Source organism: Equus caballus, chromosome 31, assembly GCF_041296265.1.
Source record: "Equus caballus isolate H_3958 breed thoroughbred chromosome 31, TB-T2T, whole genome shotgun sequence".
NCBI classification, from domain to species: Eukaryota; Metazoa; Chordata; class Mammalia; order Perissodactyla; family Equidae; genus Equus; species Equus caballus.
In genome coordinates, this window is record NC_091714.1 from 20,548,671 (window position 1) to 20,572,702 (window position 24,032).

At 37.8% G+C, this 24,032-nt stretch overlaps 1 protein-coding gene across 2 annotated transcripts in view; it reads left to right on the forward strand.

The window, feature by feature from the left end:
- The window catches only part of FBXO30 (F-box protein 30), a 28,227-nt gene extending 5,439 nt beyond the window's left edge, over positions 1-22,788 (forward strand). Inside the window, exons 2-3 of one of the 2 annotated variants that reach the window (XM_023633118.2) lie at positions 2,588-4,643; positions 19,397-22,788. In XM_023633118.2, the coding sequence (XP_023488886.1) occupies positions 2,604-4,643; positions 19,397-19,474 (2,118 nt within the window). In that variant the 5' untranslated portion in view covers positions 2,588-2,603 and the 3' untranslated portion in view covers positions 19,475-22,788. Of the gene's footprint in view, positions 1-2,587; positions 4,644-8,809; positions 16,114-19,396 lie in introns of those variants that run through there. The other variant, XM_023633117.2, reaches the window with a different exon arrangement.
- Positions 22,789-24,032: the final 1,244 nt, after the last annotated feature.

A 24,032-nucleotide genomic window follows, 5' to 3' on the forward strand; every position in this document is an offset into this window, starting at 1 on the left:
TTCTGTCCTTACCTATAAAATTTGTGGGATTAAACACTCAAAAGTATTAACTCATAATTTTTTAAACATAATTTAAAAATAGAGTTTTGTTGTTAAATGTGTGAGTTTTCCCCCCCCCCCGTTAAGCACTGTAATACCAACCCAGAACCTCTCTAATCAACGAAAGCTCTGTCAGTAATAGATAGACTTTTGTTATTCTAGTTTGAGAGAAATCAAGCCTGGACTGGAGAAAAAGAAATAGTAATTTGGGGAGTAATTAGGTTACGTTAGCCGCTTGGAACCAAGATAGAATTTATGGAAAAAATATGTCAGCTGGCAATCTTTTATGCACTGAAGTGGAGAAAATAGGCTAAGAATTGGCTTCTTATCCAGACAGTGATTATCTGCTATAATGTTATTTAATTGAGGAAATGTTGAGGTGAGTTGCCTGTGCCATATACAGGTAGAGATATATATGGTAAGTAAGTAGCTGCAGAGATCTGAAATCTGGAAGAGAGATCTGGGCAGGAGGTGTGGATGAGTTTTCAGCCTATGGGTCTCGTTGAAGCTTATGAGAAATTGAGAACACTCAGGGAGAATGTATAGAATGAGCAAGAAATCACGTGGATCCCCGAAGAGCAATATTATAGAAGAAAAGATGAAGGAATAACAGGAGAGTTAGGGGGACACCCGGGGAAATGTGACATCATGAAAAGTAAGGAAAGAGAATAGTTCAAAGAGGAGTCAACATGATGATGTTTCGGCTGTGGAAGATGAGGTCTGGGAAGAGTGCCGTTGGATTTAGCACTGAGGGTCTCGGGAGAGCAGATTTAGTGAGGGATGGTGAAAACAAGCCAGATTAGAGGGCTGGAGAGTAGGCGAGGTTAGAGGGGCTTTTTGTTTTTCTTCTGAAAGCTTGACTGAACAGGAAAAAAGAACAGTACCAAAAAGGGGATATTGTTCTATTCTCTAGGTTTTTAAAGATGAAATAGTCCTGTCAGCTTCCCCTGCTAATAGGAGCAAGCTAGTAGAGCAGTTAAACATTACGGAAAAAAGACACTGAATAGGCTCAAGTGATTCTAATTAAACCAACATGTGGTGATGCTTTCTCTTATTTTTGTATAAAACTTTTCTTGATCAAAGCAGGAAAGACCATTAGATGTCTGTAATCCCCTCATGGAATTTGTATGTAGCTATGTGGATGCTATTTCTCTACTTAAAATCCTCAGTGACTTCCAACTGAAGTCTGAACTCCTTAGAGGGGCAGATAGCACAGTCTTCATGATTTGCCTGATTCCTGTCGGGCCTCATCTCTCACAGCTCCCTTGCATTTCACCCTGTGATCCCGCATTATTAGGAAACTTGAGGTTCCCTGAGCATGTTTTGCCAGTTCTTCCTTCTCTGCATTTGCATTTGCTGTTACTTCAGCATTGAATGCCTCTTTTCCTTTCCAGTCCCTACCTTCCTAGACTTAAGACTTCTCGTGTTTCAAGACTCCTGTGAGTTCTTCTCTAGCCCCTACCCATACTGATCATTATCTTCTCTGTGTTCGCATTTTACTTCTGTCATTGATCACATAATGTGACGTGATTTTTACTGTTGTCTCTGACCTCCTGCTGTAGCTCCTTGAGGGAGGGGCACCATGTCTTACTAATCTTTATGTTGCCACACCAGACGCAGTGCCTCGTATGTAGCAGTTAATAAATAGGTATTTAGTGAGTGGAAACTGTGGCCCCCAACATAAGTGATTTGCCCACAGCCACAGAAATGGAGCTAGAACTTATATTTTTAGGGTGAATTCCCTATATGTTTTAATTAAGGCTTACTCTGTTGATTTTTTTGTAGAATTTATTAAGGAATATGTAGAAGGAGAGATCAATAGACAAAATTGTTAATGAATTCATATATTTAGAGGGAATAAAAAGAAAACTAATGAAGTTTTAGTTTAGTATATTCATGAAATTCAGAATATTCTCTTAGGAATATGATGAGATCTCTGCAATGTAGGGTACATCAAAATCAGTTTAGTTGAGCCCCAGCCTGGTGGCACAGCGATTAAGTTTGCATGTTCTGCTTCGGTGGCCTGGTGTTCGCTGGTTGGGATCCTGGGTGTGGACATGGCACTGCTTGGCAAACCATGCTGTGGTAGGTGTCCCACATATAAAGTAGAGGAAGATGGGCATGGATGTGAGCTCAGGGCCAGTCTTCCTCAGCAAAAAAGGAGGGTTGGCGGCAGGTGTTAGCTTAGGGCTAATCTTCCTCCAAAAAAAAAAAAATCAGTTTAGTTGAAATTAAAAAGGTAAAAGCTAAAGCATTCTCTGAAATCTAAAAGTTAAATATGCATTGACTTGTTTAGGCATTAATTTGTATACTACACAACGTACTAGAATTTAAGTATCATATTTTGAAGCATTTGGCCTTTTAGGTGTTTTGCTATATGGTATGTAAAAATGAACTTTTGAATTGTTACTTGAATTAAAGTGCTTAAGTTGTTTCAAGATGGATTGATTATATGTAAAATAAACTTGTGAAATGTGTTGTGAAACAGTTTTTAAAAATCGACCACTTTTTGCCTAACTTCTTATCTTTTTTCCATCTCAACAACTAGAGCCAGACTCGTCATTATGGAGGAGGAGCTGCAGCATTCGCACTGTGTGAATTGTGTCAGTAGACGGTGTATGACCCGACCAGAGCCTGGGGTTTCCTGTGACTTGATTGGTTGTCCACTGGTTTGTGGAGCAGTTTTCCATTCTTGTAAAGCTGATGAACATCGACTTTTATGTCCTTTTGAACGAGTGCCTTGCTTAAATAGTGACTTTGGATGTCCATTTACAATGGCTCGAAATAAAGTTGCTGAACATCTGGAAACGTGTCCTGCAAGTGTGGTGTGCTGTACTATGGAGTGGAACCGGTGGCCAGTTAGTTATGCAGACCGGAAGTCGTATGAAAATCTAAGCAGAGATGTCGATGAAGTGGCGCAATTAGATATGGCCTTGGCCCTTCAAGACCAAAGGATGCTTTTAGAATCTCTCAAAGTAGCCACCATGATGTCAAAAGCGACTGATAAAGTATCAGAACCTAGAGAACAAATCTCAGTTAAATCAAGTATCCCAGAAATACCACATGCTAATGGTTTGGTGTCTGTTGATGAAGAATCTTATGGTGCACTTTATCAAGCTACTGTAGAAACAACCAGAAGTTTGGCTGCTGCTTTAGATATCCTGAATACCGCCACAAGAGACATTGGCATGTTAAGTTCGAGTCTTTGTGCTTCCCCAAATGACATGAATGAAGAACAAAATGCCAGAGAAAGCTTACAGAATAGAAACTTGAAAGACCAGGACCACCTTTATGAGGATGAGATAGGAGCAGTAGGTGGAATTGACCATAACGACATCAGTCAGAATGCCCAGTCTGAACAAAATGGTTCAAGTGATTTATTATGTGACTTGAATACTAGTTCTTATGGCACTTCTGCTCTTTGTAATGGCTTTCCTCTGGAAAATATATGTACACAGGTCTTAGACCAGAACCAGAATTTACATGGTGATTCAGAACAAAGTAACTTAACAAATGGAGAATGTGTAGCATCAGATGGCACTTCAAAACCTTCCAGTTCACTTTCAGTAGCAGCACAATTTAGGGAAGTAATACCGTCTAATGCTTTGCCTAATGGCACAGTCCAGCACAGCCTCGTGCCAGATGATGAGCATGAAGGAGAGCTGTGTGGGAGAAAAGCAGACTTGGGGGACTTGAGGAATGCGGATGTCTTATCTTTCAGTCATCCTCCTTCATTCAAATTTCTTTCTAATTCAAGTTGGGCTAAACCAAAGGAAGATAAAGCAGTAGATACATCAGATTTGGAAGTTGCAGAAGATCCAATGGGCCTCCAAGGAATAGACCTGATCACAGCAGCGTTGCTGTTTTGTCTGGGAGATTCTCCAGGGGGGAGGGGTATATCTGATAGTCGCATGGTTGATGTTTATCACATTGACTTTGGGACTCAGACTTTTTCACTTCCATCTGCAATATTAGCTACAAATACAATGGTTGGGGAAATTGCTTCAGCTTCAGCTTGTGATCATGCCAACCCACAGCTTTCAAATCCAAGTCCTTTTCAGACACTTGGGCTGGATTTAGTATTGGAATGTGTCGCTAGGTACCAACCCAAACAGCGTTCGATGTTTACATTTGTTTGTGGACAATTGTTTAGAAGGAAAGAATTTTCTTCACATTTTAAGAACGTGCATGGTGACATTCATGCTGGACTCAATGGCTGGATGGAACAGAGGTGCCCTTTAGCATACTATGGTTGTACCTACTCTCAGCGTAGATTTTGTCCATCAACACAAGGAGCAAAGATTATACATGACCACCATTTGAGGTCATTTGGAGTTCAGCCATGTGTGTCTACAGTGTTAGTAGAGCCTGCTAGAAACTGTGTGTTGGGATTACATAGTGACCATCTAAGTAGTCTTCCTTTTGAGGTCCTACAACATATTGCAAGCTTTCTCGATGGCTTCAGTTTATGCCAGCTCTCGTGTGTATCCAGGTTAATGAGGGATGTGTGTGGCAGTCTGCTTCAGTCTCGTGGAATGGTCATACTGCAGTGGGGGAAAAGGAAGTATCCAGAAGGAAATTCATCATGGCAGATTAAAGAAAAGGTTAGTTGAATCTTAACTGTATCAACCCCTTATTTGACATATAATAGGCGCTTAATAATGTTGCTGAGTTAATGAAATTAATATGTTGAAAAATCGACCATCCTTAAAACTTGATATGACCCATTTTTTAAAATAATGATAATTAATGAAAAACTAAGATAGTTAGAATTGTTTGTCATAATTTCATATTTACTGCAGACATCCTAGAACTGGATTCTAATTTAATATGGCAGAGGCCACTGCTATTTCTTCAGTTGAGTAGTCCTGTATGCATTCAGTTCTTCTGTAACAACTCCTTTGTCCAAGTCCATGTTAACCACTGAATTTGGGCTCCGTCTGAAACATTTCCACCATAGGGCAATGGAGGAAGCCAGGAGAAGGTTTTTTACTGCTTACAATTGGCAGTTTCTCTCCATTTTTAGCACTTTCTTTCTTAGAACTTGGTTGTTTCAGGTAGAACTTAAGTAGGGAGAGATGAGAAAAAGTTGTGACTACTACTACCAGTAAGTGACCAGTGGAGTGTTTGGGAGATAGAGAACATAAATGGTGGATGTAGAAATGCATCGGGCTGAAGTGAAACATAGGAGGGCAGTAGGATTTAATGTTGTCGGGGGGACTCTGGCATTGGTACAGTACAAGGGGGCACTGCATACTGGAAGCTGAGCTGGAGATTTAGGCAGATCTGGGAACAAATCCTGGCTCCACCATTTCTCCTGTGATACCCACTTTTGCCCACCTTCTAGTTGAGGCATCGTCCAGTAGAAACTAGAGGGCATTACAGATATCTTTGATTGAAGATGTTTTTCACCTTAGAACATTTATAATATGAAACTTTGCATTTTATAAAGTGTAAAAAAATGTGATACACTTTACATTGGTTGTACAGGGTTCAAGTTTCTGGCTACTTTGTTCTTACCACCATTAGATTTTCCCTTTCTTTTACTCATTGTTTTTCAGAATTCTACATCTACTTCTGTGTTCTCTGAGGCTTTGACCAATAAATGAACACACTAAAATTATTTATGATTTTTTTTTCCAAAAGGGAATTCCAGTGGCAGAAGCTTTGCTTCTTGCTGCATATATGTGTGTATTTTTGTTTTCTGGATGATTTGGTGTCTTTCTCCCATTTGGGATGGGACACTGAGTGTGGCCTCTTTTGTCCTTGACCACTCATATTGAGCAATGAGGTGAAATATTTTCTGGGGATTCTCTTTCCTGCAGGAAATTTCATCTACTCTTGGAATTTAAGTTGCCATCATTCGTGCAAATTACTCATACATCTGTATCCTGGCCATTTTCTCCTCTGAACTCCAAACCATTATATACAAGCATCTACTGGACGTCTCTACTTGATTATTTCACAGCGTCATTAAACTTGACGTGTCCAACCTACTCTATTTCTCTACCTCTCTTAATCTCTGAAAGTGGCATTATCATCTGTCAGATTGCCTAAACTGGGAATTTGGGAGTTAGAGTTGTCCCGTTTCCCCCTTTATTTCCGTATCTAGACAATTACAGAGTCCTTTGGAGTCTCCCTCCTTCCCACCTCTCAGGTTTGCTTTGCTGTGTCCTCTGCCCTGTCCCTAGCTTGTCCCACGTTGCATTCTCTCCTGGATCACCACCATAGCCTCCTCCTTACTGGGTTTCTGTTTCCAGTTGGGTCCCTCTCCACATGTTCTCTGCAGAAGAGCTAGAGTGGTAAATATTTTCTTAAATAGAGTTCTTACACTGCAGTGGTTAAAAACTTTAAATGTTTATCCATTGCCATGGGATACAGACAGACTTCTTAAGGAACATTGGAGACTTTTTATAATTTTGTCCTACTCACCCTTCAATTTCCTCTTGTCACTTTATATTCCAGCCATGCTAATTTACTTAGTTGCCTGATGTTTTTTTCTTACCTTACGGCCTTTAGTGTGCTGTCTCTAATACCTACATTTGAGCACTTGTAACATGCTAGACAGCGTGCTAATAAGCATTTTACTTTTGTTAACTTATCTAATGTACTGTCACTATTTTATGGATGAAGAAACTGAAGTTGGAGAGGTTAAGTAACTTGTCCAACTAGTTGATGGCTCAGACCTAGGGAACCATCTCTGGAGCTTGTGATCTTCACCTCTTTGCTAGATCCTGCTTACTCTTCAGACTTACTTCCTCAGGAAAGCTTTCTGGAGCCCCACCCTGAAGCCTTCAGGGAGGCGCACTACTCAGTGTTGGTGTGGTGCCCCATTATATACCCCTTCTCTAGACTCCGGCTAAAGCGCTCACCATGCTGTTGTGAAATTCACTGATGAATTGTCAGTTTCTTTCATTAGACTGTACTAAGTCCTTGAGAAGTGAGACTCTCTGGGAACCAAAATGTGTACTGCCTAGCCCAGCACCTGCCATATGGCAGACACTAATTACGTACTTGATGGATCCTTTGATTGAAAAATTGGCCCATTACTAAGAAATGGTTACTATCAGGAGGTAGGAGCCATCCATTTAGGTTGTTCCACTAGACTCGTAATTGTGTAGGGATTAAGAAGGGAAGTAGGATGGGACCGGCCCCATGGCTGAGTGGTTAAGTTTGGGTGCTCCACTTTGGCAGCCCAGGGTTTCGCCAGTTCGGATCCTGGGCGTGGACATGGTACCACTCATCAAGCCATGCTGAGGTGGCATCGCACATAGCATAACCAGAAGGACCCACAACTAGAATATACAACTATGTACTGGGGGGCTTTGGGGAGAAGAAGGGAAAAAAAGAAGATTGGCAACAGATGTTAGCTCAGGTGCCAGTCTTTAAAAAAAGAAGGGAAGTAGGGAAGCTGTCTGCCACCATTGAATCTTTCAGCTAATTCGTTCTACTGAAGCTTAACAAAAACTCCCAATTCTTCTTGTAGTTTCGTGAATATGGAGAACTGTAAGGGAGGCTAGTGACATCTCTGATGTCTGTTGGTAGCCTCTCTCTAGGCCTTCACTGACTTTTGGGGTTGACTCCGTGCAGGGAAATTGACAGAACAGCAAGTAAATACTGTTCATGCTGAACAGTGGTGACTTCTATTGTCAGCTGAGAAATCATGCTTCCACAGAATTTGAAGGCATCCGGCCCCCCTGGAAGGCATTCCCCTCCTTGCCTCAGAAGCTCTGATGAGTACTGCACTCAGATCCACTTCCACTTTCTAGAGCATCTGCTGTTTACCATGTGTTCAGTCTTCTCTAACCGTTAGTCTTCTCAAGACCTCTGCCTGTTGATGAGCTTCAGTAGGGTGCCTAGACCTGTCCTGCTCCATTCATGCTTGTTACCTGTGTCCAGGTAGCTTTATACTTTGAGTTGTAAAGATGAGAGGGGGCCACAACAGTTGTTGCTTGACTAATAAGATGACAGTGCTTCAGGACTGGGAGCTGCTGTATGGGCAAAAGGGGAAGTAGCCCATATTTTTACCAGCAGACACATGAACAGGGATGGCAAGTGAATATTTTGCCTAGAAATGCATGTACGATGTTATGGAGTAAAGTAAGATTCATTTTATAAAAGCTCTTTTTATATAAATATTCAGAAACATTTTGAACAAATTGATGCAGTTGTATTCCTGAATATTACTAGGTATCTTTAGTACTTAAAATTGTGGAAAGATAAGGTACCTTGGCACAGTACTATAGTGTATTTTTTACTATGCTTCATAGTGTACCATACTATATTAATACACTAATACGCTATATTATCTAGTGTAACAGGAACGAGAGAAAGACTTGGAGAAAAAATTACACTTGCACTGTCAGTATCTCCAGACTATGGATAGTTCCTTCTGGCCAGTTGGATGGGATGAAGGAAGAGTGTGCAATATGTATTATTTCAGGAAGTAGCTCTGAATTCATGAGGTTATGAGTTTCAAAAAATTGCTTAAGCCAGGTTGGATGTGATTTTTTAATGCTGCATATTTTCTTTTTGATTATTACATTTCTTGAAGTCATAATGTCATAGAAATGAATTGTCCTGTAAATATTTGATAAGCAGATTTGTATCCAAATGGAGCTACTACTTTTCAGTTTTGTAGCTAACTGCTTGGAACTCTATACATGTTGGATGTTTCTCTGACACTCAGAATGTGTGCAGTTAGAGCGAGAAGTGTGTTTTGATTCTTGTAAATTGACTTGTTTAAATCTGAAGTAGAATTTTCTTTTAGGTATGGCGATTCAGTACTGCATTTTGTTCTGTTAATGAATGGAAATTTGCTGACATCCTAAGCATGGCTGACCACTTGAAGAAATGCAGTTACAATATTGTAGAGAAACGAGAGGAAGCCATCCCATTGCCGTGTATGTGTGTGACACGAGAGCTCACTAAAGAAGGACGTTCACTTCGCTCAGTTTTAAAACCTGTCCTTTAAAAACTGTAACTCCACTTGCACATACATGCAAGCACCTAGTATAATTTCTTTGTAATGTGTGACACTTTATTAATGTAGTAAAGTTACAACTAGCTAAATTTATTGTCACTATGTATATAATGTTTTGAAGTGACATATATTTTTATAAAGTACTGTTTAGTTGGAAAAAAGTTGCCTTAATGTTTGAAATGTGTGAAATTTTTGGAACTTGCTGGACAGGGTGATTTAATTTTTAGCTACATAATTTTCAGAAGTAGTATTTTTAATGGTGTGCATATTTTGGTTCTTAAATTTTTTGCTTCTTAAACTAACAAGATCCTGACCAAACAATTTATTCCTCATGTTTTCTGTGGGTTGCAACCCATGCATTCAAAAAGCAAAACTTTGATTCAAACTTTTGCGGCATAGGTTTTTCAGATAAAAACATTCACTTACTTAAATACTTCCATAAGATCATTATACGGTTTTTATTTTCCACTGCTCCCCTTATACAGTTGATACATGGATGATCTCTAATATAGTCGGCCCTCCGTATCCATGGGTTCCACATAAGCAGATTCAACCAACTGTGGATGGAAAGGCCTATGATGGTTGTGTCTGTAGTGAACACAGTACAGTACTGAAAAAAGTACGGACTTTTTTTCTTGTCATTATTCCTTAAATAATACAGTATAAAACTACTGACATTGCGTTTACATTGTATTAGGTATTATAAGTAATCTGGAGGTGATTTAAAATATACAGGAAGATGTGCATAGGTTATATACAAGTATAAGGGACTTGAACATCTGTGGATATTGGTATCTGAGGGGGCCTGGAACCAAGCCCCCATGGATACCGAGGGACCTCTGTATGTACTTCCACGATATTTAAAATCATGACTAATGTTTGGTAATGCCATTTATCATGTTTTAAAAATAATCCACAAAAATCTTTTCACCTTAGATATTTCCAACTCTACAGGCAGTGACCATGTGCAGCCTTCTTTATTGTTAGATGCCGCATCCAAAGACCCACAGCTGTGCGTTCTGTGACAGGTTGAAGCAAAAAATGAACAAAAAGCCTGTGACTTGACTTTAATTTGAAACTTCATTGGTATTTGGAGAGAAGAAAATATACCTCATTTTAAGTTTGAATTGGACGTATTGTATGAATAAATTTCAGATAGAATACAAAGGGCTTAACTTTTTTCATATGCATTTTAAATTTTTGCCTTTTGATGTTTATAAAAATCACAATTATGTTGTTTTAAGACATTTAAAAATGTGAAATTTGGTATCTTTGTAAGATGACAATCATGAAATGTGGAAACCTGTCTTGGTTGACAATCTCTTTAAAACATTTCCAGGTTAATTTCTCATAGACTTCTCTACCAAAAAAGTAAGAATTGCATCTTTGCGTAAAGATCAAGGTATAACAGCAAAATATTCAAAGACCTAGTCTTGAAATATTTATTGTAGTTTTCAAATCGGTTTATATTATTATTAATCTGATGTGGGCAGTAAAAAAAACTGAATATACTGTATTTAGAAACCAATTGCAGAGATGGGGACATGCATTTAAATTTGTTTAAGTAACTTCTGGCATTTGGTAGTCTGAAATGGTGACAAGTTACCTTGTTATAAAATATCAAAGCCCGGTTGTGTCTTCTCTTCCTACATTTGTCCCTGACAGTGCTCTGTTGTTACTAGCTTCTTGATTCCCATATATGGCAGTCAGGCTGGGCAGAGGCGTTCCTTGGGCATTAAAAGAGAATTCTGAATTGCTTAAGACTTGTTTTGTTTGGATCAAGTCCTTATTACAATTGAAAAATGTAGCACTAAAGACTAATCAGTTGTTTTGCCTCACCTGTCATTTTAGTGGTAGAATACTTTAACTGGTAGAATATTTATTTCTCAGTACTTAAAGTTTCTTTTTCAGCTGTGAGATTGAGTTCCATAAACAGTTCTCCATTTCTGAAAATGTCAGAAATAAGATATCAAATACTGTAAAATGTAACTTTGCCTTTTAAAGTTTTGCTGAAGAATGTGTCTGGTTAGGATAGCACAAACATTAACTTTCTGTTTTATGGTTGTGCTTTTTAAAATCCTTGGTGTTTAAGTTTAGACTTGTTTCCACACTGGATCATGCAATATTTAACATTTTTCCACATTCTATTTCTTTTACACATCTTTGGCTATTTTCTTTTTTGTTTGTTATGCCACCATACTATTTTGTTAAAATGTTTTCTTTGTGCAACATTTGTTCAAATTCTAATAAAATTAATATTTTCCATTTATATGGCTCAGTAACTTAAAAAGAAAAGCTTTCACGTAAATAAAATTTTAATACTTGTTTGACAAATTCCAGACCATCATATTGTTTCTATAGTGTGGATTTTCTGCATGTTCTAGGAGTTTCTTGTTGATTATCACTGCTCACCTGTCTTTTACTGGTGAGCGTTAAATTTTTTTTTTATTGTGGAAAACTCATGAGGTAGTTTTTTGAGCCCTTTCAGTATCTTCTTGAAAGTAGTCCCACCTAAGGGTATTGAAAGGCTGAAGGGTTTCAGGCAATATTATTTTTCTAAAACTTGTAATGGGAACAATCTAGCCTTTTAAGCATGAAAAGGTTTCTATGTAAGCCAAGTAAATTATTTGAGAAGTCTTTGTTAATTCCTTAGTCTTTGCTAACCAGCAAGATAAAGGGCAAGTATCAGGATGGAGGGAAATATCTGATTCGCTTTTATCTTCTTCCTCCTTCCCTCCTCTGCCTCCTTCCCTAGAACTGCCTGTTGGCTTAATCTCCCCGCCCCCCCATTGGCTTTTGAGACTCACAGATCCCTTACAGTAGTGGTTCCCAAAGTGTGGTCCCTGGACCAGTAGCATCAGCATCATCTGGGAATTTGTTAGAAATGCAAATTCTTAGGTCTCTCTTGTAGACTTAATGAATTAGAAACTCTGGGGTGGGAACCATCTATCTGTTTTAACAAAGGTCTCCAGGTGGTTCTGGTGCACAGTAAAGTATGAGAATTTAGAGGAAAGCTTGAGATATGCTAGCTCTTCTCGTGAATGATGTCTTCTTGGAGCAGGTATATGTGTGTATTTACGTACATGGTAGAATCCAAAATTAAGAGTAATGGTAATTTATTAATATTAGTTAATAGTTAAATGATGTGTGTTGTCTCAATCTTGCAGACATATGACAAAATACATTGGGTGCCATGGTTGGTGGACATTTTTTTAAAAAATAGTATTTACTGGTATTTTAAATGTACTGTTATTACTAGTATTTCACTAGTGTTTCTTCTGTTCAAGGTAAATTGCAGTGCAACTTCTAGTTCATTAAGCACTAACATTTAGCCTAGTCTTTATTCATTCTCTTGTTTAGTAGTTGCCGAGTCATGTGAACGTTTTAGATTTCTAGGATAAGTGAAGACAGTAGAAGTAGACAAATACTGGATTAAATCCTACAAAAATATTTGTAGAAATCCTGTCAACCCTATCAGTAAGAGATATTAAAGATTGGGTTTCTGTTTTACCAGTAGTATAGAACCTTTTTTGGTCTTTGACCCTGTGCTACATATCCCATCAATGTTGTTATTATTAACTGTCCCTTAACATTAGATATTGGGATCTTAGTAACATTGAAGATAATGGGCTTTTCAACACAACTTCCATATCCCCAGAAGATATGGTGTATGGTGTATCGACAACAGATTTTTACTTCTGGCTATTTGAAAGCAGTTTTTGGCATTTAGAAGCAAAACAGTTTTCTTCGTGTTTTGCATCCCAACCTGGAAAGACATGGGGTTTATTCATTTTGAAAAATGTTCTAAGGAATAGCTGTGCACACATTGAAAAATGTATTTGTTTCGTGCATGGCTCACCACATTGGAAGGGGATGTGATTGGAACCTGCAGAGATGGTGTTGGAATTTCAGTAGAAAGAGGGCAGTTGGCCTTCATTCTCTCAAAAGGCCAGAAAAAGCCTTGTGATGGAAAAAATATGTCTGATAGGTGTTTGGCTGGTTGTCTAAGTAAGTAGTCTTCTTAACATGCTCTTGAGGCATGGGATGCAGGAGAATATTATTTATGCCTTTAAAGACAATCGCCTTATCAGTGACTTGTCCATTGTGTTTGAAATAATTCAGTGATGGGTTTTGTTAGGATTTGATCTAAATTTGATTTCCAAATGAAAAAGTTTGAGATGTATAAATAAAGGCCGACTCTAGTAAACTCCTTTCTAAATAAACTAAGGGAAGACGGGGGATTTTTTAGTCGCCTTTTCCACAATTATTTGTTTTTATTTAAAAGATCAAAGTAAGTTCAAAAGATAAGACCTTTCAAGTTTCCATTTTATGGGTGAAGAAACAAATACTCAAAGTTGAGGTACTGATGAGTGTCTTGGGGTATCTGAGAGGAGTGTGTCCTGACGCGCTCACTCTTCTACTTTATAAATGCAGAAAGAGAACGGACGTTTAGATCTAAGGAAATTACTTTGGAAAATATTGTTGCCTAGAGTGTTTGATTCCTAATAAGTGTTTTGGAAAGAATTATTGGGTAATACCAAAAGGAAACAAAGTAGAAATTAACTAAGTATGGTATGTCGCTCTCAAAGTCCTGTGCAAAAACTAGGGTCTTGCTGGATTTTTACAAGTGTTTTGTTGCATCTGTGATTGGTAAAATTCTATAAATTCATTGTTTATACATAGATTTGCATGTATAATCTCCATGAATTGGCCAAGTAGATGTTGATACACTTGAGATGTATTAATGGAGATGCATCTTGAGGTGCCTTTTTCCCTTAGAATTTTTTGAAATTGATATTTTGTATTCAGAATGTTTGACGTTCCAGTGTATTATGTGGAGAGTAACTTTTCGTTAATCTAATAAACCACAAAGAAATGGGTTATAAGGATGATTCATAAACACGCTCTATGGAAATACAGTAAAAACTCATTGATATAAATCTATTTTATAATTTTTTATCTTTTTGACATGCTGGACTGAAGTTTCTATTCTTTACTATGAAGAAAAGCATTTCTGAAGCAAACTGACGACATAAACAAGGGAAATCAGTTTCTTTCTCACTAACACCAATAACATTTTTAGCATCCCCCATATCTTTTTATTAACCTATTTGCATGCCAGTATTATGATAGAAAATGATTCTTCAACACATAGCTGGTTCTAGTGGTAGTAATAGTGTATGTGTTTGAAAGTAATAAAACTGCATTTCTGTTGAACTCGTAAAGACCGATCAACGGATCAGGTCAAGTTGTCCTTTCCTATTAAAAGCAAATTCATCAGGTTTAATTTTCACTTTTTTCTAATATAAATTGCTAGGACTTTTTTCTCAGACAAGATTCTTAAACAGATGAATACATTGATATATGTGTTGATTCGTTCTTTGGCAGAGGAACTGGCTAGTTAGCTTTCTATACCCCTTCCTGTCAAAGAGTAGCATTAATTATGCTATTGTTCAGGGGTCTAATAATATAAGAACAGTAACAATAATTTGTTATTGCTCACAACATTGAAGGTGAAAAAAAGAGATCCTGCCGTTTGCTGTCCTCCTCGTTGTTTTTCATGGAAGTCCTCCTTTCCATATTAATTGTTATTTCTTGTTTAATCCCATGGCTTCCTTTTTCTGACTAGGCAATCAAAAAACCTAGATAATAGAACATAGAGTTTTAAAACACTGATTCTGCCAATTAGCCTATGTTTAGTAGTTTTGGTCAGTAAGTTTAGATTTGATTAAGTAACTTATTCAGCTTCTTTTAAAGTCTCTCAGGTACAAATAATTTGTAGTATTGAAAAATTGAAGTATCAGTATTCAGTTTTAACCACATTATATGATTAAAAGAAATCAAACCATAGAAATGGAAATACTAACAGGGTACTACATCGTTCAAGAGGAAAATTATGCAGCGAATATTTAATTGCGTCAACTGGATGTCTTTTATATCAATTGATAACTTTAAAAAGCGTTACCTGTATTAGAGATTTGAAATAAAGTAGAGAATGGTATTGATCCCCTACAGTATTCCAATAGCTTTATGATAAAAACTCTGACATATGAAATAAATTGTGTTGAATGGTTAATAATTGGGTGGACATGAATTCTGAAGATTTTTATGCTGCCTTGAAAGTGTTAAAGTTGTATTGTTCATTTGATTGGTGTTTAAGCACCAGTCAGTCCTGAACACTTGAATTGCACTCTGGAAGTGATTGCACACACTTGTTCACTTACCTCAGATGTCATTTAGTTTCCAGTGTAGCTTCCTTTTCTCACAATTTACATTAATAGTTGGCTTTTCCTTAAATGCAAAAGCATATGGTATTTCTTGAAAAACATACTAAGTGAAAGAAACTAGACACAACAGGCCATGTCTTGTATGATTCCATTTATATGAAATATCCAGAATAGACAGATTCAGAGACAAATCGGATTAATGCTTGCTAGGTGCTGGGGGGAGGGGAGAGTGGGAAGTGGCTGTTCAATGGGTACTGGTTTCCTTTTGGAGTGATGAAAACGTTCTAGAAGAAGATAGTGGTGATGATTGCACAACATTGTGAATGTACTAAATGCCACTGAATTATACACTTTAAAATGGTTATCATGATAAATTTTGTTATGTGTATTTTACCACAAAAAAAGGGGGTATTTGCAGTCATTATCAAAGCCAAAAAGTACAGTGTTCTCAAGGTTTGTGAAATAAGCTATGATTTAGAAGTAATTTATAGCATTAGTAATGTGACAGATTTATTCAGTTTAAAGGTCTAATGAAATTTATGAACCCCGTCCCATAAGTACTGCTGACAGCAGCAGAAATAAAGTTGTTACTCATCACGATTTCCCTATACTTAATACAACTGTGACAGTGAGTAATTGGCTTCCTTGTCAATGTTTATTTTTCACCTTTTACATTTTATTATGATTCCTTGTGGCACATCTGAATCATACTTTTTAAAGGTCCTATTTAAAATCATGCTTTGAAAAAAAATTTGTATAATTTTCAGGATTATTTTTTATAGTTTTATACTTTGTGTTCCTTTTAAAGAGCAAATACAATGCTGTATTAGGTAAAACTAAATTAATAAATTGAAGTGATGTATACATTTTGTATTTTGTATTGTCTCATGGGCAAAATATTTGAATCTTGGGATTGGTGGGTCCTTTAATGATCGTTTAGTTTCTCATTTTGTGTTTGGGGAAATCAAAGCCGAGTTTTGTCAGTGTGTGTTCATTCCACAAGCATTTATTAAGCACTTATGCCAGACACTGTCTAGGCTTGATTCTGGAAGCTTGTGACATGCCGACAATTACACACAGAATTACTGCTGCTACTACTCCCTTTTCTTCCTCTTTCCCTCCCCCCTCCCCCATCTCCTCCTCCTTCTATATTTCTGGTAACTCTACCAGATCCCTGGACTAATGGACAAGTTCAAGAGAAAGAAAGGCTTTAGGCAGAGATTCACTTTAAATGGTTCTTGCTATAACTCTTCTCCAAACACTTTAAAGAGATGTTCTTTAGTAAAGTAAAACACCCATTATCAGAAATAGTCTATTACTCAAGGAATGCATTTATTAACAATTAAGTTTACCTTCATGACTTTGGAGAAGAGGTGTTTTCAAATTACTTTAAACCAGTTTGTTTCCTCTGTATTCTAAGGAGCTGACTTTACAAAATTGTTGATTTAAATCAGTGTAAAAAAAAAGTTAAATTGCTCTATGAATAACTATGCCTCTCATAATTGGGTATATATCTGCCAATTAAGGTATGTGTGTATACTTCAACTTGAACAACAATAGGTAAAATTAAATAAGCTTAACAGAATGAGGTTGATAACTTTAGTTAGTGTGGACTAAGCTATCAGGACATTAGGTAGACAAGAAGAGACTTGCACTATGATAGCTTTACTCACACAGTGCAACAGGGTCCAAAGTAAAGAGAATGGGGGGAAGGAAAACAATTATAGTAATTCATACTCTAACAAGCCTGTTGTAATTTTTTCATTTTAGTGATTTCTTATTTAGTTAATTTTGTGATATTTCTTTAATAGTTGAGACTTCTTACCGCATAGGTTAGTTGACCCGGATCTCTTTAATCATCTCTTCTTATTCCATCCCCTTGCAGGCTACATTTCTGCACCATTTCCCAAACCCTTTGTATTCTCTGATGTCTCTGAGCCTTGAACTCTGTGTTTCCTTTGCCTAGAATCCCCTCCTCCAACTTCTTTGCCTTGTAAATTTCAGTTTATTGGTGAGGATCCAGTTCTGCTGCCACCTATTTTTTTCCTAGACCACCCCAAGCCAATGAGTCACCCTTGTCTATGTCCCTATTTTTTTTTTTTTTGATAATTCCTTTTTTCACTATTCAGCACCCTGCACTGCCATTATGTATTTGCTGCTCTACATTGTGGACCCCTCTAGGTAGAAACCGTGTCTTACTCGGCTTTGGATCCCTGTGCCTAGCAGAAAGCCTTACACACAGAGGCATTCAGCAGATGTCTGTGGAACTAATCATGAGAAATGATTGAATAATTTTTAATGCTGTTTCAGTTAGCTTTTGCTACATAGCATGCCACCCCAGAACTTTGTAGCTTGAAACGAATTTAATTCGCTCATGATTAGTTGGCTGGGCTGTTCTGGTCTGGTCTGGTTTGGCTGATCCCTGTCTGGTTGGCTCACACAACCATGGTCAGCTGACGGGTCAGCTGGAGGTTAGGTGATCTAAGACAGCCCTCCTGACATGTCTAGCAGTTGGCAGCTGTTGGCTGGGGTGATGGGGATGCTTAGGCCGCATGTCTCTCATCATCCATCAGGCTAGCCCAGGCTTATTTACACAGCAGGAGCAAGAACATTGAGAGGAAGCCCCAGTGTGCAAGCCCTTTGCAAGCCGCTGCTTATCACATTTCTTAATGTCCCATTTTCCAAAGCAGGTACGTGGCTGAGCCTAATTCAAGGGGTGGAGAAATAGATGCTATCTCTTGATGGGAGGAGCAGCAAAGTCATGTTGCAAATGAAATGAGAGTGTATATAGGAATGGGGAGAATCGTTCCATTTAAATCTGCCACAAATGCCTAGAACATTTCCAAGTTGGGTAGTCCCTCCTCCTCTTTTTAGATCTTTCTAAAAGACACCCCTGAATGTTAAAAACTAGGGACAATTCAAAATCAGAATTATCTTCTTTTTTCTTTCTTTTTTTCAAACTGGAAATAGAGTAAGAAAGTAATGAATTTTGTTTTCCAAAAGATTCTCATAAGAATTTCTGGAGAGAAATGGAGTCAGAATAAAAGAATTACACTTGAAAGACCTCTAAGTTTAACTCCTTTAGGCTCAAGGGAGGACCAGGAAGTTCTCAGATCCTGTACTCTTCCTGTAGTTGTATGGTATGATGCAGAAATGGTGGTGAGGTTTTCTCTCAAGCCTGCTTGATTGAGTAGAACAGTGTACAAATCTAGGGCATGGAGAGAAGATATCAGAGCTGGACAGTGGAGAAAAGTTTGGGGTCCAGGATATCTGAAAGGTAGGAGAACTGGAGAGGAGAGAAAAGGTTGTTTTGAGAAATGTTGAGGTAGCTTATGATGTGGAATCCTTTGGCGTTCTTTGGGAGAGACAAGTCAAGCTTAGAATTGTTCTAAAACTGCTTTGGCTCATGAACCATGCTTCCTTGAATGCAACTCAGTGTAGTCGCTGAGTCACATAGAATTCCAATTACATTCAGTTTACAAAATTAGAATAGTAGCTCTGAAGATATAACATTGATAAATTAGAAGACTTTGGAGGTATGTAATGAGGTGGATAATTTTATAACCAAAATTCACGTGTGGGGCTACTTCTCAGTAGCAGAGGAGTGGAGGGGAGAGGACTTCTTCCCTGGGGGCTGCTTCGGCAGCCGCACGTGGTGGGGAACATGATGCATTGTAAGGACCGCGGGGAGGAGCTGTGTAGGGCAGAGAGGCAGCAGCAGAGGGGAGCACTGGGGTAGAAGACTGTATGAGGGAGACAGCTAAGGATCTTGTCTGGTTGGAAGTTGGAGAAGATTTGACGGGAGTAGAAATAGGGAGGTGAGAGTTTGGAAGGCAGCAGATGGCATGGGAGAGGGGTTGAGAGAAGAGGGATGTTCAAAGTGTATCTTTAAGGATTTGTACACAAACTGTAGTCTCCAGTTTGCCATTTTCTCAAGAGATTAAGTAAAGTTTTGGATTTCTGTCAAACTCCTATTTCATTGAACATGAAACTAGAAATTGTACTGGACACAAGGCTTTCCCCACATTATACATATTACATATGCCTGAAGAAATCACTTTATAATTTGCTTAAAAGCCACCTTATATTTTATTTAAATGTGTTTTTAGATGTTACTGTATTGTGTAGAATACTCTTCTGGTTGCAGATCCTTCATCAGAAAGGCTCTATTATAGAAAGCAAGAATCCACTACGTGATGCAAAGAAGCCAAAGAACAAATACTGAGAGGTAAGCATGCAGAGAAAACGTTTCCCGCGACTGGAAGAAGACAGTACGAGGATGCTCCTCTGTGATATCTGGGGCACGTCAGGGGCCGCTTCAAGGAACAAGGAGATGGGGGGCTGCTGAGGAGGAGCTCCAGGCAGGTGCTTCTCCAAACTCACCGTTCACCAGATCTGCCTTTGTAGATTGAGCTTCAGCATAAAATTTTGTTTGAATAGGTGTGTGCCAAGTTTTAGTGTCTAATGTTCGGTATAAAAATAGGCAGAACTTTCCTTTTATTTTTCATTCTGCTTCTGTGAGTTTGAAGTGAAAGTTACAGGAGATATGGGTGATCAGAAAACTGATCTAGACTGGAAGAAATGGTTCCTTCTGGAGCCCAGCAGGAAGGTGACATAGGGAAGACAGAATAATTTTTTCTTTCTGTAATTACAGTGGCATAGAAGTCCTGCAAAAGTGAAATAGGCCACTGCAGCCCACAGAGAGGAAAGTTCCAAGGTGAAGAAGTCCAAAATATTGAGATTTGGTGAAAAACAAGGTTGATCAAGTAGTTTTGAGACTAAAGAGTAATGAGAATATGTGGGGAAATCATTAAAAAAAATAGTATATTCCAAGTAATCATTAATAGAGGTGATCCCTCAAAATCAAGATTATGGGGAAAGTAGTTTATCATTTATTTTGAGAGTTTAAAAAATTTGTACAATGAGCAGGTACTTTTCTCAACAAGTATTAAATACAATTTTAATCAAGGTTAATTTAGTAAAAGATAGAGGGGGAACACAAAGTAACATTTAATAAGTACATCATTTGTCCCATTGTCCAGGCCAGGCTTTCTCACGGTATTCCCAATTACACCTACACAGCTTTCAGAGGTAGATTATTGATTCCATTTTACATATAAGAAAATGAAGCTCTGAAAACTAGGGCTCTAGATGCCAAATTTTAAGTTCTGTCCAGCTCTACACCAAAGCTCCTTTCCTTCTTGTGGTTGAATATTGAATTAAAACTTATTTTGAAGAAAATTCTGAAAAGTGGCAGTTAATTTTCTTATTTCTATTTTTGAACAAAAAAGGATGTTAGTCATCATGTATAGGAGAGCTAGGGATAAAAGAATCTGTGGTGGTGAATTTTATGTGTCACTTGATTGGTCATGAATTGCCCAGATCACACACATTTCTGGGTTGTCTGCGAGGGTTTCTGGATGACATGAGCGTTTGAATTGGTGGCCTCAGCAAAGTAGATTGCCCTCCTCAGTGTGAGCGGGTCTCACCCAGTTGATGAGGGCCCGAACAGAACAAAAGGCAGAGGAAGGAGCAATCTGCCCTTCCTGCTTCCCGCCTGCTGGCTTAGCTGGGACATCAGTCTTCTGCCCTTAGACTGGGGTTGACACCATCAACTGTGCTGATGCTCAGGCTCTTAGGCTCAAACTGGATTACACCACTGGCTTCACTATGCCTCCGGCTTCCAGACGGCAGACTGTGGGACTGCACAGCCTCCATAATTGTGTGAACGAATTCCTCGTAATAAATCCCTTTATATATATGTTTTATATCCATATATGGATAAAAATTCTATTACACCTATACATTCTATAATATATAGGATATATACTATCTTGTATAATGTGTATAATCTGTATAACATGTGCATTAAGCAATGAAGAGTAGTAGAAATGGTAAACATCCAGATAAATATTAAATTTTTTTCTTATCTCTTTAAAGATAATACTCTGTTTAAAATAAAGATAATAATAATGTATTGCAGGATACGTATACAACAAAATTATATATGTAGAAGTAGAATGTATGACAAGAGCACAAAGGCTGCAGAGAGGAAATCTAAGTATAACTTTTGCGTAATTCTTACAGTACACATGAAGTGATATAATATTACTTAAATGTAAATTGTGATAAATTCCATGCTAGGCGGAATTCTGACGTGGCTTTGGTAAAATTTCTGGTTCCTGCTACACACAATTCTTCTACCAGTTATTCAGTGAATCATTAATCTAGGTTCCGTTGTGAAGCGAATTTATAAATGTAATTAAAGTCCCAAACCAAGTGACCTTAAGATAGAGAGTTTCTTTAGGTGCAACTGACCTAATCATGTGAGCCTTGAAAAGCAAAGATTTCTCTGGCTGGTTACAAAAGAGAAAGTCAGAGAGATGTACTCTGACTGGGCAGAAAGGAGAGTAAACATCCGTGGGACCATGTGGGAAAGGATTGCTAGTGGCCTCTAGTTGCTGAGAGTGGTCCCTGACTGACAGCTGCAGGGAGACTGGGATCTCCATCCTACAACTGGCTGTTGTGAATCCTGCCAACAACCAGTGAGCTTGGAAAAGGCCCAGAGCCCCAGGTGAGTACTGCAGCCTGGCTGACATCTCGCGCTCAGTCTGATAAAACCTCCGGCAGAGAGTTCAGCCACACAGTGCCTGGATTTTTAACTAAAGAAACTGTGAGATCATAAATTTGTTTTTGTTTTTAAGCCACTGAGTTTATGGTCATTTGTTATGGAGCAATAGAAAACCAATACAAGTTTGAAACTTCCTCAACCACTAGAGAAAAAAAACAAAGAAAAGAGAACAAATAGATGTCGCCAACAAAGCAGATAAAGTAAAGTCTTAAATGATGCTCAGTCCATAAGAAGACGTAAAAGGAAAGAGGGAAGAAAGAAGAGCTGGGGGCAAATACCAAATAAGACGATGGGAGATTTAGATGTGAACAACCATTCAACAGTTACAGGAATTCACTGCCCAAAACACCCCAATTCAAAAGCAGAGATTTTCAGATTAGATAAAAAAGGAAGAGCTAACTATGTATTGCCAGAAAGAAACCAACTTTAAACATTCAGACATAAATAGATGAAAAGTGAAAGAATGCTAAAGTTATACTATGTTAAGACTGATAAAAACAAAGCTGAAGTACCTTTATAAATATAAAACAAATTAGATTTCAGGGCAAAGAATACAACCAGCAATAAGGAGTGGTAACAGGATCAATTTACCAAAATTTATGAGGCTAATGATAGAGTTTCAAAATATGTGAAACAAAACAGAACTGAGGGGAGAAATGTAGAAATCCACAATTATTACAAGAGATTCAGCACCCCTCTCTCAATGATTGATAAAACAGTGAGACAGGAAATCTGTAAGGACAGAGGGCTTGAACAACACTGTCAACTAACTGGATCTAATTGTTATTTACACCCAACAGAATAATACACATTTTTTAAGTGCACAGAAAACGTTAACCAAGATAGACTATATTCTGTGCCATAAAAACAAGTCTTAATGAATTTAAAAGTATTCATATCATACAAAATATATTCTCTCCAGAATAAGAAATTAATAACAGAAAGAACTCTGGAAAACACAAAAATGTTGGAAACTTAATAACATACTTATAAATAATCCATGGTCAAAGAAGAAATCAAAAGAAAAATTTGAAAGTGTTTTGAAATGAATAAAATTGAAAACACGTGTCAAAATATATGGGATAAAGATAAAACTGCTTATAGGTAAATTTATAGCATTAAATTTCTATAGTAGAAAAAAAATAAAGGTTTGAAATCAATGGCCTAAGCTTCTACTTTAAGAAATGAGTAAAAGAGAAAAATAAACACAAACTAAGCAGAAGAATGAAGTGATAAAGATCAGAAAACAATGAAATTTTAAAAAGAAAATCAGTGAGACAAAAATCTGGTTCTTTGAGAAGGTCAATAAAATTGGCAAACATTTAGTCAGACTGATCAGGAAAGAGAGAGCACAAATTACCAGTATCAGAAATGAGAGAGGGAACCTGTCTACAGATCCTAGATGTTAAAAAGAAAATAAGGGAATAATATAAACAACTTTAGGTTAACAAAATTGAGAGTTTAGATTAAATCATAAAAGCATTTGAAACACAAACTACCAAAGCTCACTCAGAAAGAAACAGATACACTGAAAATCCCTATATCTTTGAAAGAAATTGAATTTGTGGTAAACAAACAAACAAAAAATTGGCTCACCACATAGAAAACTTTAGGCTTAGATGACTTCACTGGGAAAATCTACCAAACTTTTAAGGAAGAAATGATGCCAATTCTACATAAAGTCTTCCCAAAAAGTTGGAAAATTAGGAAACAATTCCCAACTCACTGTATGAGGCAACATTACTCTGAGACCAAATCAAGAAAGGGAGAGCTACAAGACCAATACAAGAGGAGAGAACTACAGACCAATAGCCATCGTGAAACAGATGCAACGTTCTTAGCACAATTTTAGCAAATCGAATCCAACGATATATTAAAAGTGGATTACATCATGACTAAGAGGATGTTTTGTATATATTTTTAAAATTTTCTATGTATTATGATGTTTTGACATCTTCAAACAACCTTTCTGTCAGAGAAGAGATTGTTCCTCCAGGGGCTAGCCAATTCTTAGAGATAGCAGAGGGCCCCCCTGGGAACATGTCTCTGATATGCAAGCTAACCCGTCCAGAGTCGCACCTCCTCATTCTGGCCCGTACACCCCAGGAGGCGATATTCTTCTGCCTTAATCATTCCAGGGCCAGGGACTAGG